A 21003-nucleotide genomic window follows, 5' to 3' on the forward strand; every position below is an offset into this window, starting at 1 on the left:
GCCTATGGTCAGGTGGGGGAGTACAGGGAGGTGATTAGGGCTGCCTACTGCCTCATACACAGCAGTAGCTGCTGCTGACACAGGGGGCAAAAAAATCTCATGAGGTTCAACCAACAAAGACAAGTGCAAAGTCTTGTACTTAAGAGGAAACAATCTCATGCACCGGTACAGGCTGTGGTCTGACTGGCTGGGCAGCAGCTCTGCAGAAAAGGACTGGGGGCTACAGTGGAGAATAAGCTGAATATGAGCCAATAGTTTGCCCTGATTACCAAGAAGGCTAATGGCATACTGGGCTGCATTGGTAGGTGTGTTGCCAGTAGGTCAAAGGAAGTAACTATTCCCTTCTGTTCAGTACTGGTGATGCCACATCTGGTGTACTGTGTTCAGTTTTGGGTCTCCCACTACAAAAAAGATGTGAACAAATTGGAGAGAGTCCAGCAGAGGGCAACAAAAATGGTTTGGAGGCTGGGGGACATGACTTATAAGAGAAGACTGTGGGAGCTGAGCTTATTTAGTCTAGAAAAGAGGATACTGAAAGGAGACTTAAAAGCAGCCTTCAATTACCTGAAGGGAGGTTTGAAGGAGGATGGAGGTAGACTGTTCTCAGTGGTGGCAGATGACAACAAAGAGCAGCGGTCTCAAGTTACAGCAATGGAAGTTTAGGTTAGATATTAGGAGGAATTTTCTCACTAGAAGGGTAGCAAAACACTGGAACAGGTTACCCAGAGAGGGTAGAAGCTCCATCCTTGGGGGTTTTCAAAACCTGGCTAGACAAAGCTTTGGTTGGGATGATCTAGTTGGAGATGGTCCTGCTTTGAGCAGAGGTTTAGACCAGATGACCTCCTGAGGTCCCTTCCAACTCTAATTTCCTATGATTCTATGACTCTACAGTGGACTGGAAGGACACGTGGGTCTCGGGAACTAATCTGTGGACCATCTCTGAGCCCCTCACCACTCATTGAATGACTTCCTGGAACTGGCATTACAAACGGGTCCAAATGATTTCTCAGCATCTCCTCTGATGAATCCTGCTGCTGTGCATAGGCAGCAAGGCTGCTCTCAGTGCTGGTGGCTCAGCAATGTCTTACAACATTTGGCCTTGGTGGTCCTGCCCACATTTTCAGCCAAGGGACATTCTCTGAGTAGGAGTGTCCCCTCGTGGTCTTGTGGCAGTATCAGCACTGGAGCCTTCCAAGTTCTCTCATGCTGGGGCACATTCTGAGGAATGAAGAAAACAGAAATGGCTCTCAGATTTGTTTCCAAAGTTGACAGACAATGTGTGCCTAAATTCTGATTGCCCACTCAAACACTGATAGGTGTGCAGATAACAGTGTAGTGACAGCATGAAAGTGTTGACAGACCTGAAAGTGTTGCTAACTTTTAAGATAGCATGCAGTATAGTTTCTCTTGCTCAGCCCAGTCATTTTCATGGTCCAATGACCACAGGCAGTGGTAGTCCAGGGCTAACGGGGCTTAGCCCCCAAACTAATTTCATGGCGGCCAGTGACAGCGCCTCCATGATGCCCCACCACCACAGCGCTGTGACCAGTGCCTCCGCTGAACTTTCTCCTGCTGGTACACATACAGCACCAGCGTGCACCAGCCCCTGGAATGACCCTGCGGGAGGGAGGGAGGGAGGGGCGGGGTCAGGTGCGCATGCCCTGCACCACCCAGCCCCCCCAGATAATATTTTCTCCTGCTGCTTAAGCCAATGAGACAAGTGTGAAACCTCATCATGCTAAGTAGTGTCTCACATACCAAATCTCAGCTATCAACTGTCTTCGCTCTTCCCTGTTGGCAGTATAGGGATGGGACATGGGGCAGAGGGCAGGCTAATAGCTGTTATTGCTACATGGGGATGCCTGGGAGTGAGCAGGAGGCAGGCTATTGTCGTTGCTTTGCAGAGAAGTCTGAGGGTGGGGCAGGTAGATCACGTTTCCAGTCAGAACTTCTCACCAATTAATTAAACTTTAAGCCATTGCATCCCCTAACTGGCTCAGTCATTCAGCACCTTACTCTAGGCCGTGAGTGGGATATTGACCCATGCACAATGGCCGTGGTCCAATTTTCAATCTCCTCTGCATTGTGTCCCCTCCCCTTTGGTAAATTTGCAGGGTTGGGCAGCAGTCTGCACCCATTAGACACTCCTGTTCCTAGACACTGCCCTGAGCTATTTGCCACAGCTACAGCTCAGGGCACTCCCAAGTCACAAGCAGCCTCCATAGCTCCAGATGCCTGAATGCACCATCAGTCACTGTTTCCACCAGAGATGATAAAATTTGCCAGCATTGTCTATTTGCACCTACATGATGAGGGTATCATCTAAGCTGTCCCTCATGAGCCTCGTGATGGGGGTCTCATCTAAGTCTTATCTTCTGTGTCCTGGGTCTGGGGTTGAGTCTGTGTCTGGATCAGAGCCTGGCTGAGGAACAAATCCATGGAGCAGTCATCCTTATGTTCCTCCATGGCCATTTCAGCAACAGGCAGCAGAGAGATGACTCCTTCATTAGTTTTGTTATTGTCATTGCACCACACTTGGCCCAAAAGTGTGTATTGCACCATGTGGTGGGGAATGACAGCATGGTCCTCAAGGCTGCTGGATAGCTCCTTGTGGTAGGGGACCAGGGTCCTTGTGACACCCAAGACCTCGTTGGTGTCCCTACCTGAAAGGTACTGTGACTTAAGGCACTTGATTTTTAGTGTGGATCTGCAGCCAGTCCTGCTAGTGCCCCCAAGGTGCCATCTGTGCTGTGATGCACTCATAGACTGCCTGGTGTTATCAGCTACTCTTTGTGACTTGGTGGTGGTGGCGATGGTTCTTTCCTCACTCCAGGTCAGGATGAGGGCCAGTACCTCGCTACAATTCTAGTTTGAAGCCCACCTACTGAGATAAGTGAGATGAGAATGGGCATCCTCTGGTCTGATTCAGGTCCTGGAGCTAGGTGATCACTGTTTGTATTGGGCCACTCAAGTGGCAAGCCTTAGCAAACCTTTAGGGTGTCAATGGGTACTTGAGATGGTGCTATGTGGCTTGGGTTCACATCCCCTGGGGAAGCATAAGGGTGTTGCCTTGAGGCCAGTACCACCTCCCTGGGTAGTAGAGGGCTGGTGGGTGGATAGACTGTCCTATGGAATGGGAGTGCAGGGGTGGCCAGGAGTGGTTTATTCTGGGATGCTGGAGGACTCCAAATTGCTATCTCCATGGAGCAGTCTGATGATAGTTGATCATGTGTTACTTAATATGATCTAAAGATACTCCTTGTGCGAAAAGTCATAACTGTTCTGTGATACAAGCACAATTAGCATATTTAAGTGCATTTAACATGTACCAAATGTAGCACGCACCATGGCCCTAAGACACTTGTCAGCTTAACTGCTGCAATTCAGAACCCTGATGATGAAACTGTCAAGAATATGTCCCCATATAGGTCCTTGAAATAATGCCCATGAAGCAGCAGAGAAAGCACCAGAACTTTTGCATTTGTCCTTTCCGCTGTCCCTTTGTCATATCTTTCAGATAGTCAACTGCCTGGTAGGTGTCTGGCAAATTTGTCAAACCTATTCACAGACCATAATAGCATGATTTGTGCAGCCCTTATATTTAATAAACCATACACAGATTCAAAAAAGGACTAGAGGTGACCTATGAGGAATACATGGATGGTAATTATGCTAATTACTCATGAAAATTCAGGTAGCACATACCCACTTGATCCATTTATTTCAGGCAGTGCGCCAATTAAAAAGCACATGCTATTAGCAGTTTGTTCCTTTCGAAAAATATCCCTGGATCAGCAGGTACTCTGAAGAGTTGCCTCAGTTTCTCCCCAAACACCTGAACTTTCTAGTACAAAACTATTTCTTTACGAAGGAATGTTAAATACTACCAAGAATCCCCCAAAAATGGAATGAACACTTAGGAATCAAGTGTGTTTTACACTGTGTTAAACGAGTTGTTTGAATACAGACACTGCATATATTTCATCTGTGGTAAGTCTGTGTCAAATCTTAAAAAGAGAAACCTATACAATGAGAGCATTTACTCATATGGTAATATTTTTAAGTCAAAAAGTTTAATCTATTATTTGCTTATGGACAATTGAGAGAAGAGCCTTGGAAGCGATAGCAGAGAGAAACTAGACATTTTCTCCTACTTGTGCATATTAAAATTCAGAACAAAGAGAGTCACCTAAAAAGATCAAGCTTTACAGAGAAGCCAAGCTGCAGTATGTTTCTGCTTACAAATGTTTACTAAATTTTGGGGCTTTCTAAACTGATTGAAACTCCAGATACTGGGAATTACAGCACCAGATCCTAGGAAATCATGGCCCATTCAACCTGTTCGTGCCCTTACTGTAGGGCTGCTTTTTTCCAATAGTTATCTTCTCAGCTAACACATGCATATGTCACAGTGGATGTGTATATACTGCTGTCTGAGACACTTACATTGGCTCCATTATCATAGTATCCAAGTGCTTCATAATCCTATGTACTTGTCCTCACAAAATCCGTGAGATGTACGTTTCCCACCTTTCAGATGAGAAACTAAGGCAGAAACAAAAGACCAACTCCACAAATGCATTTAGGCATCTACACCTCCCACTGAAATCCTATGTGACCTGTCCAAGGTTGCATAGTAAGTATGTAATGGGACAGCGTATTGAATATCATTTTCCAAGTCCCAGACTAACACACTGACTACTGGATCATTCTTCCTCTTTCAATATAAGCTACTTAGAGCTTTAGCTGTGCGCAGTGCATTTTGAAGCATAATGTGTGAATTTTATGAGGGATATGCTATGTATAGTCACATATGATTGTACACCTTCTTTGCATTCTGCTAGTCCTTCCTGCTTTCTCTATGTGACAGTGAGGGCAGTTTATGTTATGGATATACTGGAAGTGTCTGTACCCACTGATCTGCTATTTGGCTCCATTCTTCATCACAGGTGAATATAAGCTTTGGAAAGTGTCTATGCCATTCAAGGGAGATGGACTGGAACTTTTGAACCAGAAATGAAAATTAGCTTTATAATAGGTATGCTATTGAATGGAATTGAAGGGACTCAAGCAGTAGAATCTCTGTACAGAAAAAGCCAAAGGAGAAAGGAGATTTACCTGTGCATGCTAAAAAGGTGTTTATGCCATAGGGCTCCTACTGCTAGAAAGAGGAGGAGGGAACAGAAAAACAGAAATCAGGAGTCTCTCTAAGGATTGAAAGAGGGTACTACGACAGAAGACACGGCTTGGTATTTGGCATTCACAGCAGTTGACTGGGTTGGTGTAGGTGCTGCATAAGAGATAGGGTAATGGGCAGTGTTGCTATCACATTTATAACAGGAACTGTAATGGACATGAACCTCAAGGAGCTTCCTTTGTTCCCTATTCTGTAAATTAAACATTGAAAAGTCCACAAAAATGTGTTGTGCACTGGTAATTGCATGGTTCAGTGGACGGAGCTAAAACACGTACACAATAAGGATAATAAGCACCTTTGTTCTTTAACAGTGACTCCTAGAGCTCTTCCCAAAATAGAGCGAACGCAGTTTAAATTTTACAGTGTAGTTTCTATTTGATATGAAGGTGGGAGAGGCAGGCAATTCTGTATCTGTAAACATATTTGACTTTGGAAAGGTAGTGCTGCATGAAAGTTATAACCCATCATATTTCAGTTGAGTGTTACTGTATTATTTTTTATCCAGGAAAGAATTTTTTAAAGGAAGTCGGCAGGTCAGTCAGATGCACTGGGATGAGCTGAAAAATCATCAGGAATTGAAATTAGGTTTCCAGGGTTCAGCATATGTTATGATGAAGGTGCCAACCAAGATAAAGTATGTTACACTCTTTAAACCTGTTCAGACTGTGTTCCAATCATTTGGAACCAAAATGAACTGATTACAAATTGCATGGACCAAATGCCTACTAAAGAAAACTGGTTTCCACTTGTGTGTGCTCTTAGTTATCCCTCCCCAATCTATGGACTGTACAAACTGTAAGTATTGTTATATGAGTTACAGGCAAATGAGTTGTGGAAAACTGTCTGTGCCAAGTGAATGAAAATGCTGGAGAGAGTAAATTCTATATCTAAGGCAGGAAATTCTATTTTAAAAATACTATTCATATGTCTTAAATTTTGGTTTAATCTGGTTTCTCAGGAGTTGGCTGTGCAGATTTTTGTTTCATTCATGGAGCAGCCTAGTCTCCCTCTGACTAAATAATGTTTACTACTGTGTTGCCTCTTGAAAAAATGTCTTCCCAAAAGCTGTCTTCAACTAGTTTTTTAAATTATCTTGTGGCCTGTTTTTTAATATTCTGTACATTTGGCTTCCATTATAATGTGCTTTGAGTCCTAATTCTTTTTTTTTAGAGAACCATTTATATAGGAGGCTTCCCAAATGGGTAAGGCCAAATCCCAAGCCTCTCTCTGCAGTGCTGAGTTTCCTGCACTGCGTCGGACACTTGGGCAAGTGGTGAGGAGGACAATATGAGAATACCTACAGAGAAAGATAAAGGAGTCAGTCTCTGTTGCTACATGTGGAGGGTAGAAGATTGCTGCATTGCGATGCACTTACCATATATATATATATATATTATATAAGCTTGCAATGCCAAAAAACTTCCAACAGATCCTGAATTTCAGGGTGTAACTATAGCCCTGAAGGAGTAGTAAGCTGTGCAAATGGCATGCATCGTGTGGGAGTGTGTCAGGAGTGTTAAACACATGCATTTATTTGTGTGAGAAGCTGATAGGAATGGGGACTGTTTTTGGTCTTTGTCTCCCCACATACCTAATGGCTTCTGAGGTGTGCAGTTCTTTGTAAGGATTACTGGGGCTAATGTTTTGACCTTTAATTAGGAAGAATGGGTGCACTAATCTATATCACAAAAGGACCCGGTGAAGTTTCACTTAAAACTAGAACTGAGCCTTCTTTGTGGTTCAAGCAAGTTCACTGAGCTTTGATTTTTGCTATCCTTTGTGTTGTTCATCTCAACATATATATCTCAGCTAGAACTGGGAGAGAAAATGTTAGAGTATCACTAGAAAAGCTGTGCTTGCAAGATTTCTCACACTGGCAGAAACAAAATACTATAAATCTTGCAAGATTTGCAGACCCTTAGGGGTTGGCTAGAAGTCGGATAAAATTCTCAACTTTTAGATGTTTACGCAAAATAAACCTCTGAATCTTTGAGATCCCACCTTCATATATAATTTGACAGAAAAGCAACCTATTTTAAGAATGAATGAAAACATCACATTAAAACTGATTTTTGATGGAAATCAAGTTTTCAACATTTTTTTTTCAGCCTAAGTGTCTACCTTCTGTAGAAAATTTTGACTTTTCATCCAAAAATTGAACACTTAAAAACTGAAGTGTTTGGCTGAAACCCAAAGAATTTGTGTCAGAAATGATGCTGTAATATTTCAGAACAATTGTAATGGATGCTGTACACCTTCATTCTCTTCAGTGACCTGCACTTGCCATCCAAACCCTCTCCCCATAATACATGGTAGTTGCGTAGTAAGAAGGGGGACTGGAGCACTTTACAGGAAATGCCATCTAAACAAGAAGTTCAACCTCTTGAAAAGAACAAGTCCATTAGGTACTCAAACTACTCATCCTGTACAAAAATCAAATACAAAATTTGAGTTCTGGCTAAAAAAAAAATTATTTTGAATGTTGTTGTTATGCCTTGTTTCATTGTTTCCGATCCTTATTTGAAAGGAAGAGAAGTAGAACTTCCAAAACTGGACAACAGATTAAGTAGATTCAGAATAAAGTTTATTTTTAATGACAGGCTAGGGGCAGACATTACACACAAACTGGTTTAAGTGATCAGAAAGTGGCGTAAACCTGTAACAGAACAGATGTTCAGTGCACACAGTTCACTCTGAAAATGGCTGAAACCAGTTTGACATATCAGACTTAACAGATTTGATCAAACCGGTTTATGCAGTGTCTGCCCCAGACCCCTTCCTGATTTAAGTTAAATCAGACTCCCCCAGCATCCCGGCATGCTCTCTGGGCTGGGCAGGGCTCTCTGCTCCACAACAGAGTTGGGCCTTTCCCTCTGCTCCCTGGCTGGAGCTTGGGCAGAGACTGCAGGCATCTGTCTGGCTTCAACCCTGCTACCCACCCCCCTCTCCTCACCACTTCCTGATAAGCAGGGATTCCTCACTCCCATCTGCTGTACACAGACATCTCTCAGCATTAGCTAGCATACCACATGCTGGCTACAGTCTGTGCTGTGGGATACCGGACAAAGGCAGACAGGACTGTGTCCACTTAGGGCTTTTTGGAGCTAATCAGCAGGCAGCTGGTAATGTCCTCCCATTGGAAAAGTTGTTTAAGAAGAGCTTGAACTAATTGAGAAAATCTTGTGTTTTCTTTGTTTTCTTAATGGGCTGATAAACACTGAGTTAGAGGTAATAAATACTGTGTTATCAATTGCCTGTGGTGCTGCTCAGGAGAGGGTGGGGGGAACCCCTCCTTAATCAGAGCATCCTGCCAGGGCCCAGCCACGCCCCCCTCAGCTCAGCACTCTGGAAGGGAAGGGAGGGCTGCTCTAGTGCCTCCCAGCTTCTAGCCTGAGCCACTGCAGGCATATGCAGTGGGATGTCTCTGTGGTTATAAACCAGTTTAGCCTAGCCAGGTTAGACTAAACTGAAAAGATTGAATCAATTCAGGCTCAGGCTTTTTGAATGTGTCACTAACCAGAATGTTCAAGAAGAGTTATTTTGTATGTCCACAAAATATATATTAGGAAATATGTGTGTTACTTCTGGGTAAAATGACTATCAAAGAATATTTATATATATATACATGAGAGAGAGAGAGAATCTAGGGGTCTCTTGAAAAAAGAATAGAAATAAGTGTTGGAAGAATAATGAAATATCTTTGTGCAGATATGACTGATAACCTTGGTAATTCTTTTTTTAAATCTTGTAGTGAAAACTGTTTCTGATTATATCTATGAGTTTATAAAGTAAATTAGACTTTTGGTACATACAGATGTTCGAAGAGGTTAGGGGGAAGGTTAGATTGTGTTAAAAAAGGCCACCCGATCTAACTTAGTTCTCCCACATGCAGACCTTACACTTATATCCCTAGTTTGGTCAATCTAAGTGTGAACTATACAGAAGTTCCAGGATGGTTAGATTGGTTAAAAAAAATGACTAACCCACTCTAATTTAACTGTACCTCAGAGGTGCCCTAATTTAGATTTGGGTATGCCTGAACTGATCTAACTGAACTTCTGTACATGTTCCAAGCGCAGTTCCCCCTCCTCCCCACCTCAGCATTTTTCCTAACTGAGCTATTTCCTAACCCCGCTGGCACTGGCCCATCCCTTCTATCCACCTCCAAATGGACAACCTCCCCATGGACCAGTCAGCCCTGCCCCCAAGCCAATCAAACCCCCCAACTGCACAAGCTGCATCTAGCACCAGTTTTACCAGCATTTGCTGCTGCTAAGAGCCAGTCAAAGCACATTGGAGTTGGGGAAGGGGTGGGTGGGAGAAGGCATGGGGTTGGCTCGCTATGTGGTTGGCTCACTATGGGTTTGTTTGGGGGTAGGGGTGGGTCAGGGCTAAAAATAGTGCCTAGTTAGGGAAGATTCCCTCCAATCCTGCTAAACCCCCATGGAGCTGCCAGTCCCTCTGACTCACCTTCACCCTTCCCTCCTGACTTACTTCTTTTGGGCTCCTGGTCACCACTGAACATTGGTAAAACATGTCCCCATGTTTGTGGGACATGGAGTGTTCAATGACATGGGGTGGGAAACTGGGGTGGAGGGGGTCCAGTGGGGTTTGGCAGGACCAGAGAACCTCTCCAATCCCACCAACCCCACCCTGATCTCCCTGATCCCCCAACCTAACCACCCCTTCCCCTACCCCAATTTACCTTAGATCAGGCTCCCAGTACCTATCTAATTACTGAGCTAGATCATGGGACCATTTTTAACCCAACCTCACCCCGCAAACTTCTAACTATAATGTCTGTACAAAGCTTCTATTTTCTGTTCATCTCACATAGCCATCTTTTAAAACATAGTTCAGTTTTGGGGTGATTTTCAATGCCTGGTTTAGTCAAAACTTTCCCAAGAGACATAAGAGAAACAAGAATTAATGTCTCCTTTTTAATGATTGCAATGCTAGCTTTAATTAATTTTGCTACATAAGTCATTCTTTATTCACAAAACATAATTGGTGCTTGATGTAGAATTTTTTTTTAAACAAAATATATGAAGTAAAATCCTATGGTGACCAGCAGGAAGTTAAAAGATAAGCAATAGTTAAAGGGGGGGGGGGGTGGCGAAGCAGGGCCCATAATGTATTCCTTATCTCCCAGTATCTTTTTTTTAACAGTACACTGTTTGTCCTTAATTAATGTGACACAATAGTTATATTATTCTTCTTTACAAAGGCTAATTCATTTTTTGTTTTATCATTCATGAAATATCAAATAGAAAAGCTTTAAATAGGATGCGTGTAAATTGAATGGCTTAATCCTGCAAATGTATTTACTATAGAGCTTGCTATCATGAGAAGTACAAATTGTTTCAGTGCAGCATGGTCATAAGACTCCATGATGAAGTGCAGAAGTCAGTGGTTTAAATTCACAAAAACATTCATAAGCTGGTTTGGGGCCTGTCTCTCTTCATTGGTCAATGGCATTGGAGAGCCGTAGTTAACTGTGTTAGTCTGAAGTCAAGTAGAAGGCAGGGTAGATTTGCACCTTAGGCTAACCCAAGTGTGCATGTGTCTGTGCATGTGGCACAAAAGCTTGTATTATCTCGATACACTTATGTAATATGAAGTGAGCTCCAGAGCATGAAAGCTTGTAATATATTTGTATATACTTACTTTGGTTAGTTTATAAGGAGCAGATCTACCTTGTCTTCTATAATAGTATTTTGTCATGTAAAATTAGTGTAAGTTGAATGAGAATCAGGCTCTTAGTTTGGAGATGAAACTAAACTGAAAAAAACAAACGTGGTTGAAAACTGAATTCTTCATGGGTTGGCATCAAAACTGTAATTCAGACCAGGGGCGACGTGTAGGGGATGCAAGTGTGTGCACATGCACCCCCTAAGCGTGGTGGTGTACCCCCTATGAAAAGGCAGTGCCTGCAGGCAGTCATCAGTCCCCACTGGCCACTACTGCCCTTGTTGGCATCTGTGGGTGGTCACCAACCCCTGGTTGATGCTTGCCACCTCCTGCCCGCTTATCACCACCATGCTCCCAACACCGCCGTCGCCCCCCAGCCACTGGCAGCACGCGTCCATTCATGATTCAGAACAAGATCACTTGAAAATATTTTGGGATTTTTTCAATGTTATACTCAAGTTTGCTTGAAAAGCTTGCAAATTTGAGGGTATCTTTAAAAATATTAGGCCAAGTTTTAACTCTAAGAAAACTCCAAGCTTGGTGACTTCCTTATGTTATAATTTGTAACATATTTTCACTATCATTTTGTTGCTGCATTGGGGATATGCAGCAAACCCCTGGCTGTTTGCTACTTTGAAGGCAATCCTTTGTGAAATCTTTAGTTTGCATGGTGAGCCAATCCAGAGTAGAGCCCCTTTGAGGGAGAATAGAGACCTTAAGAGAGATTTGTGTCAGGAGAAATAAGGATTGTTTTGCTGCACGGAGTCTGTATAGGCCTAAACATCTGTCTGTTCAAGGTGCCACTGACTGAACAGGGACTTGATTTGGAATAGTTTTATTGGTTTTGGTTTATATGTGTATTTGTTCCCCCCCCCAAAAAAATCTTACTTAAGCAGCAACTTAACATAAATGGGAAATGGTTGACTCCTGGTTGTACAACAGGGAATGTCATGTCTGACAAAAATCCCTTCCTATTCCACCTTGAAAACCTGTTCCTTTGTTGTTGTGAGTAAATGATAGTTAATGTACAATAACCCATAATCCATTTGTTAATCATCAGTTCATTGAAATTAGGGTTGCTTTTGGCAGATTTCTAACATCTATTTGTAGAATTTATTTTGGATAGCAAGGGGAGTTGACAAAGCAAGAATTATTATTTGGTCTTCTGCTATTTTTAAAGAAATGAAAGGGGGGGAATCTATCAACATACCAAATAAAACAGCTAGAAACAAGTCTAATGTTTATATATCTTTTATGCGCTGTTTTATCTCACCTTTTCTCAGCATGAAAGCTTTCATGTCAAAGGAGCTGTGCTTATAAGAGGAGCAGGGAGGAAACTCTGCAACTTTCAGAACACATGTCACAGCATCTGGCTTCTTTGCAGGCTTTTGAAGGTGGTTGTGCTGACAGCTTCAGAACTGTCCGTTAGACTGCCAAGACAGCTGTAAAAGTAGCTGGCTAACTATTCTTTTGAACGTCATTTTCATAGGATTTAACTTTGAATCTGAGGGGAAAATTACTTTCGTCTTTAATTAATTAGTACCCTTATTCTATTTTCATTATTCATTTTTGGAGCAAAACTGGCTTCTTTTTCTCACGAACAACATAAAGCATTTGTTTTTTGTGTGTGTTTTTTTTTTCCTTTTGTTTTAAGGAGGGTTTGAGGTATCAATATTACTAATAATTTTCTTTTCTATATGTATTTTACTGTGATACATTTGGAGGGAATTGAAGAGAAATCAGATGCTAAATATTCACCAAAACCACAAGCTACCTTCATGAACATCTGGATATATTTAAATACATCTAGAGAGTGATTTTAGAGACATATCATCTTCCACAGAGCATAAGGATTTGGGGAATGGGCCTTCAAAATGAGGCCTTGCTATTTCTCCTCAATCCATTAAGCATTTTAGGATTTTAAGGAAGATCGGAAGGATGATTCTTTGTATCCTTCAAATCTTTCCAGGCTCCCATAAAACTCTTTCCTCAGGGTCTTGGAGATTTCTGTTTTTATTACTTTAATCTTAGTGAGCATTTAATAGTATCTTTACAGCTTTATTTTTCATAGTACAGTGTGCAATAATGGGTAACTTACCTGAGATGAAAAAATATATTAGAGGAAAAATTACAGATATTTTTTCTAATAAGTAATAGAATATATTAGCATTAGGCTTTATTACAGTGTATTAATTATCTTAATAGAGGGCTATACATTTTCTTCATTTAATATATACAGGAAAAAATTTCAATCAATACTGACCTTTAAGACTCCTACTGGTTTTATATTCTGTAGATGCTGAAACTGACTGCAAATTAGATTCTGCAATATACCTTGTTCCTTATATTTTTCAACTGATTAGTTTCAGAGAGTTGGCAGTAACTTACACTGTTGCATTCAGTTTGCAATTTTGTAGCAATCTCAAGCACCGTGTTCAACCCCGCAAGGTACTGTTGAGAGATGCTGTCAAACTCTTTAGATATATGTATTTTCATTCTCTCGCCATGCTTGGTACTCATTTAAAAGAACCAGTCTTTAATTTATAAAGCAACATTTTCCAAATGAAATTTAGAAAGACAGGAATCTGTCACATACATTAATTCAGTTATATCTACATGTTAATGTACGGAGATTTACTCTCAGAGTTCCAATTAGGAGGTCATTATACTCTAGTAAATATTATTTTTGTAATTTTTAATAAACAATAATCGTACAACTGTACAGTCCTGTATTACATAGCAATTACACTAGTTTCATCATTAATATACCACTGTTTTTTGTTACTTGGACTATGCTTTATGTTTATTTGTCATCTAGGAATTTCAAGGTAATTGGAGCTATGTTTACATAAAGGGAGATGATTGTACATCAGATATAATAAAAAATCAACATAAAAATGAAATAGCACTGTTGAAAATAAATTTAACATTTTCAGTCTTCTAAAGTGGTAGTATAATTGATTAGGAGGAAAGAATTTAAAATGCACTTTGCCTCAATCTCCCTTTCACAGTATATTATTTTGGATAGGATATAAACAGTAATTTTCAACCATCATGTGCATGTTAACCTGATCTCTGCTGGATGGAACTGGAACTGCTCATCTGTCTTAATACAATTACACCTGAGGAAGATTTCTCTTTAGCTCAAGTGATGGAGGACTGTGATTGTTTTGGAATAAAAATTACTGAGTTCTGTCTTGCTGTCACCACGTGAGGTCATGGTGTTTGGTTTAGAGATGACTGAAACATCAGATCTGTTACAATCTTAAAAAGGCAGATTTGGAGGAGGAGGTGGCAGTCAGGTTGCAAATGAATCAATGAATGTGCAAATTCATTGATTTCAATCATATAATGTTGATGGTTTGATATTTGGAGCCAAAGTCAACTTGACAGTAATATCTGGATTTCTAAATGGAATACACATTTTGTAGTCCATATTTAATATTCTTCAGTTGTGTAAAATACTGAATTTTAATTTAATAACAAATTATAAGATGCTATAATTTACAGACCTCTTTATATTTTTCTATTGACTCATCCTTTTCTCTCTTTGGTAATCAACAGGTGTTTCTTGGAAGATGGAGCTTCAAAAGGTGCCTGGCTGAACCGGTCAAGTATTATTTTTGCAGGAGAGGATAAATGGTCAGTAGATCCTCGAGTTTCAATTGCAACAGCAAATAGAAGGGAATACAGCCTCCAGATACAGGATGTAGATGTGACAGATGATGGTCCATATACTTGTTCTGTGCAGACCCAACACACTCCTAGAACAATGCAGGTGCACCTAATTGTACAAGGTATGTATTTTTTCAAGTGTGAATCACTATTAGGAATGAGCTGGAACAATCATTTTCTAAAGAAAGGGTCTTGTCAGAAATGTTTAGAAGTATGTTATCTTAATGTACAATATTGTGATCAGAATACATCTTGCTAGGGTTTGTCTGACTTTTTTGTATGTATGTTATACCCTTGCCTCAAGGATCTGGTACACTATAACAAGGTTAGATTAACTTCGTGCTTTTCAGCAGAGATCCTCTGGTAAATATTTAATGAAGCTAAATCCTCATCTCCTTTGCCTCATAGTAGATAGTAAGCTATTCACTTCTATCCCATTCATGATCTAGATGATAGACATCTTAGTATGTTTTCAGATACTCACTCAAAATTCCTCTGTGATGTCTTCATGGATGCATTTTTTAAAATAATGCATTGATTAATTACTGTGTTGAATATTTTATAAAAGATATAACAGTTTTCAAATTAATGAACCAGTTTGGGCTTTTTTTTAGCATGTTTCATTTACTAGAGCATGAAGCTATGGTGTGAGATAAATTTATGTAGAATAGACTAAATCTGTTTGAATATTACTTATTCTTTGGAATAGGTCATCATCATATTGCCGCCAGTGTCAGCTACAGCTTTCATTGCTACATAACTGGAACAACAAGCCATTGTTGAAAAGGTGTACATTCAAAAGAGATTTCTGTAATCATTCATTACGTGATTATTTCACTTTTCTTGTTCTACTAATTCTGACTTGTCAAATCCTCTAACATACTACAAACGTTCTGAAGTGCCAAATGGAAGTCCAGTTACTTTATGAGCATTTCTGTGACTTATGTGGCATCTAAATGAGCAATATCATGGTTGCTCTTGGTTACTTGCAGGGATTAAGTAAATTTCTGCTGGAATCAGATGCCACTTCTTGATTATCTCATACACTCAGGGCAGAATATGGGCAGGATATTTCACAGTGTGAAAATGTTTTTTTCTTATTTTAAAAATAGTAACAATACACACATTTTAATTCAGTAGTTGCCTCTTAAACAAGCCAAGCAGGTAATGTGGAGCTGCAGAAAGTGCATACCCTAGTATTAGATCTACGACTGTTGCTGTTCTGCAGAGCTTTCTGCCATTTAGAAGAAGATTTATTTTTTCAAAGCTCAGTCTATCATACAATGAATAAGGCAAGCCTTTAATCATATCATGGTGTTTACAGATGTAATTATTCATTTGAAAATGACTGGCATTTATGCAGTTTTCCAGTTACATTAAAAAAGTTCAAGAGTGAGAAACATCAATAAGCCAAACAGGGTCAATTCAAGCAGTAAATAAATGTCATGGAAAACAACGTTCCTCAAGTAGAGATGATTATCTACATGCTAAAACAAGCCATTGCACACATTTTTATTCCTTAGATCTCCTACAATCTTTCCTGTCAAAGCATGCCTGCGAACACATTTGAAAACTGCTTTTGCATGATGAAATTTGAAACCTAAGTCAATTATTGAGAGGGTCAATAGTTTTTCATTTTTTGAGGACTGAAACTATCAAAATATGTTTTAAAGCACTTGTTTTTGCTTGAATAAGCAGCCCAATAATCATCTGTTTTCAAGCATCCATAAAACTTAATTAAAAAAAAATTTTGGAGACAGGTAGAATAGAAATTAGCAATGTAAGGCAGTACCTTTCGGTGTTGTTCAGCAGTTTAAATCCAGCTGCAGCTGGCAGTGACCAAAATCCATTTAATTGCTTTTTAGTGGCCTTCATAAAATAACTTTAGTGACCTTTGTTCAGCTCTCCATGGAGAGGCACCTATTTTACTAGTAAAACCTTATGTGAACCTTGTACTCTAGCTGGTTTTGCTGGACAGGCTAAAGATTAAATGCTCATAGACATGTTCCATTCAGGTTAAAGTGGAGATCTGTCAGCAGGGTATATTGGGTAAATCTGTAGCATCTTCATCTGTGCTCTGCTGTTTCCATGGATGGGGAACTTCAGTTAAAAAATGTTACGTTACTGTATTTTCACAAAAACTGTAATAGTTCATTGGTTTTAACACAGAAAAGTGTTACTTGCATGTTAGAAATACTGTACGTGTTAATTATCCAGAGTTGCTTGTTTCCTTGAGTTACAAAATGCAAAAACCATATATAACAGCCAATTGTTGTCACTTGGGTTGTGCCTACGTGATGTGAGGCAGAGCCATGCAGAGGTAACTGGCCCTAGCTTGACTGAAGAGTGCTGTTGAGTCAAAGAGCACATCAGAACTCTTTGACCTGTGCTACTCTGCTACTTCTGGAACTGGAAGCAGTTAATTAGACAGGTTAGGGCAGCATTTTCTACAGGCTGTTATGCCCTGATGAGAATATGGCTCACATGGTTAATATTGCTTCCCAGCATTAGAGTTAGCCCATTAACGACTACTCTAAGCCAGGGGTTTTCAACCTTTTTGGATCAGTGTACCCCCGGTGGCTGGATGTGGAGTGGAGTGGGCAGTGGGAAGGGAGGGATGGAGTGCGGCTGAATGCAGAGTGGCAGCAGCCACCGCATGAAAGCTTCCCCTATGGCCGGTCGGGCAGGCAGCACCTGTGCAGCAGCATGGGATGGTGTATGGCGGTGCTCTGCCCCACCCACCGTGTCTACCCCCTAGGCCCTTCTCAGGTACCCCCGGGGTACACGTTCCTCCAGCTGACAATTCCTGCTCTAGACTATTTCTGCACAGTACTTGTCTTGTACCATACAGACATTCTTCCAGTTAGTTATTTTTTAACCAATGATTTTCTAACATAGACTGCATAAAAACTTGAGAGAGCATGGACCAGAATCCACATTTCTCTCCACAGCAAGTACTTTAACTGTTATGTTTCAGATCCAGACTCCCTTTCACTTGCTTTTCTGCAGGCACAATGACTTCCTTTCTTGGCTGATGCTCCAGCTTCTTCAGTAGGCTTTTCCTGGGATGCTGGATGTGTGGGTTTGAATGCACTCGTGTGGCTCAAAACCTAGGCATCCTTCTTTTTGGAAGAGTGCTGTATTTTATGAACTATCAAATATGAAAATAACCTGGGGTGGATTGTGGGGAGGCAGAGGAGAGGTGCCACTGGTGCACTTGTACCTCACTTGGATCCCTGGTCTACCCAAAGTTTAAAACTAACTGCCTGGCAGTGGCAGTAGCATTTCTTGTCAGGAATTGGTGAGGGAGTCACTTGACTTCATGGCTCATTAAAATATACTCAGTCCCATCTAAACTTTTAATTCCACAGGTGTTAGAGACCCTTTCTTCTTTTTCTTAATAGTTGTGATGTTCCACTAATCCAGCTGTCCTTTTTTCTTCAATTCTGCTGTCTGTTAACTGCCCCTGGCAATGAAGCTCCTATTTCACAGCCCTGTGCCTTGTTTCTAACTCATTCCAATGAAGATATATTTGTTTTTGCTTCAATCCAAAACTGACTAATACAGCCCTAGCATATTAGTAAAACATCTGGTTTATTTTTAATGAGAGAAAAATGTGTGTTGTTTTATTTGTGATGATGCACCTCAGCGTCTGAACCCCCACCCCCTTGTCAAAATTCTAGGTCCACCCATGGACATAACTATCCGGATTGTCAAATGCTCATAAATGTATGGACAGTCCATAAAAACAAGGCCAAACATGTTCATCTGCAAAGTCTGTATAAAAAATTGACCTGGCCTTAAAAAACTAAGAACTTAGAGAACTAAGAGCTTGATTGAGACCTCAATGCAAGTGTTGATAAACAGAGCAGAGCACCTGGAGTCCAGTGAGGCATGCCTCGAGTCCAAAAGGGTTGAGATATATTGAATTAAGGAATAACATTCTCATAGGGGAGGCTTTTTAAAATTAATCTGATGATAATGCTGGGTTATAAATTGGAATTTTTGGTTTTATACTCATCCTTATAATTAGGACAGGACTGACTTTTTTTTGCAAAAGTGGGCAAAGACAAGGGAGAAACCTGAATGTTAATACTTAAAATTCAGAGTGTCACCAGTTTTTGTGTGGTAGTCTTTGTTGTCACAGAAATTAACTATTTGTTGACTTTTGTTTTTTCCAAGAGTCTCTTTGTACTAATAGCTCCCTTAGTCCTCAATCTCACCTTCCACAAGTTTTTTTTTCCCTTTCCTCCGGCAGCACAGTGTGAAACCATTGTTACAGTCAGGTAAGACTTTATGCTAGGTGGTGGCTTGAGCCAGATTTGGTGTTCAGCTCCTAAATTTGAGCACAGCACTTGTTACTGCTCCCCAGGGCCTAGCAGAAGGGATACATTTACATTATGGAAAGCATATGCCAGTAAAAAGTTTGGTTGTCAATGTCCATGGGGGCAGGGGGAGCTCCAGAGATGTTTTTACCCACATGAGCCAGGTTTGGCTGGAGATAATGGCAGTGGGCAGGTTCCCCTTCCTTACCCACACCTCACAGGTGTTCCTACCAGCCTGGGAGCAGGCTCAGTGAGGGAGAAGACATCTGATGCCACCATCGTCACCATCTGAGCCCGACTCCCTGTTTAGCCTGGCTGGAGCGGCTCTAAAGCTCTCTACCATTAGGTCAGCTAGGGACAGCATCAGCAGTGAGGAAGGGAAGGAAGAGGGGCACCTGTGAGCATGCAGGGGAGTGCTGAGAATGCAGGTGTGGGGATGCAGTCACCCAGTCAATGCCAATCACTGCTCTCTCACCTCAGTTACAAATCCTGGATCTGACCTGATCAGAGTTGCTATGTCTTTTGCTTCGCATTGGATTCAACACTTGCTGTTTTAGGCAACCTCCAAGCACACCTACAAAGATTAGGCACCTCAAGAGTCTTATTTACTGTTCTGCCACCTTTTTGGATCACAATGGAGCTATGCACTTAGCTGCCCAAGTGAGAACTCTTCTGTGCATGTGCATAAGTTAAATTAAATGCCTAGGGAACTTTCGGGTCCAGAATTTAGGCAGTGAATGAACATAAGTACTGAATGGGTATTACAGCTGCTAAAACAGGTTTCTAGATCAAATTTTTGGACTTGAGCAACAAAATTCCAACTCAGTCTTCTTTTAGGCACCTGAGGTGCCTTTCTGGATCTTCTCCTTCATCTATGCTGTTACAGAAGTTTAGCTCTAAATAGTAGAGGGCACAGATTAATTAAAAATGGGTTAAATTGATTACTATAATCCTTTCATGACAAATATTTTGATGAAAGGCCCATGGAAGTAAATAGGTATCTAGCATGATATGCACCTGAGAGATTAATTTCAAGCAATGTCAGTACAATACTTGAAAAAATATTGATATAAAACTTGATTGAGAATTGAAATGAGAAGGAAAAATAAGTGTCATAAATTTAGGTGATAGAATCTATTGTTTCCTGGAGTGATATCTGCCAATTTGCCATGGGTCTGGTGCAGGGCTCAAAGTGTAGGTATTATACACAGGATTTTGCCTTGTCGTCCTTTGAAATGCATGATCATATACTGAATTCAGGAGGGGTTTTGGCCTTTGCATTTTAACAATGATACCAAATATATCTGGAGGGCAACATCTTCATTTCCCGTACGCTAGCAAGATGCAGACAGAAATACACAAGGCATCAGAGTGTTGCATAGAATATCTGCTAATAAAGAGCCATACAGTATTTATTGCAAACCTTGTATACACATATGAATACTGTTTTTAAAATATGAAACCCAAGGATACACAATTTTATTTTCATTATATTTGTGATATAGAACTGCTGTTGCCTCTTTACTTTTGTTCGTTGTTTTAATATAGCTGCATGAAAATGACCAAACTTACCTGATAGTCTATGGCAGTGTTCCTCAGTGAGTCCTTATGAAGAGAGCAGGCACAGAGAACAAGAGCAAAGCTGCAGGACCTCAAATTCAGGAAGACAATGCTTTTCCTCGAAAACCTCTCAAAAATCCTAGTTAGTTTTATTCCTATTTCACAGCCCTGTGCCTTGTTTCTAACTCATTCCAATGAAGATATATTTGTTTTTGCTTCAATCCAAAACTGACTAATACAGCCCTAGCATATTAGTAAAACATCTGGTTTATTTTTAATGAGAGAAAAATGTGTGTTGTTTTATTTGTGATGATGCACCTCAGCGTCTGAACCCCCACCCCCTTGTCAAAATTCTAGGTCCACCCATGGACATAACTATCCGGATTGTCAAATGCTCATAAATGTATGGACAGTCCATAAAAACAAGGCCAAACATGTTCATCTGCAAAGTCTGTATAAAAAATTGACCTGGCCTTAAAAAACTAAGAACTTAGAGAACTAAGAGCTTGATTGAGACCTCAATGCAAGTGTTGATAAACAGAGCAGAGCAGGAAT

General features: G+C 40.7%; 1 protein-coding gene across 1 annotated transcript in view; it reads left to right on the plus strand.

Annotated features, from left to right (window-relative positions):
* Positions 1 to 21003, plus strand: part of NEGR1 (neuronal growth regulator 1) — a gene marked incomplete at its 3' end in the record, with an annotated part of 512959 nt that overhangs the window by 265495 nt on the left and 226461 nt on the right. Inside the window, exon 2 of the mRNA XM_025201814.1 lies at positions 14453 to 14685. Within this exon, the coding sequence (XP_025057599.1) occupies positions 14453 to 14685 (233 nt within the window). The remainder of the gene's footprint in view (positions 1 to 14452; positions 14686 to 21003) is intronic.

Source organism: Alligator sinensis, unplaced genomic scaffold (assembly GCF_000455745.1).
Source record: "Alligator sinensis unplaced genomic scaffold, ASM45574v1 scaffold853_1, whole genome shotgun sequence".
NCBI classification, from domain to species: domain Eukaryota; kingdom Metazoa; phylum Chordata; order Crocodylia; family Alligatoridae; genus Alligator; species Alligator sinensis.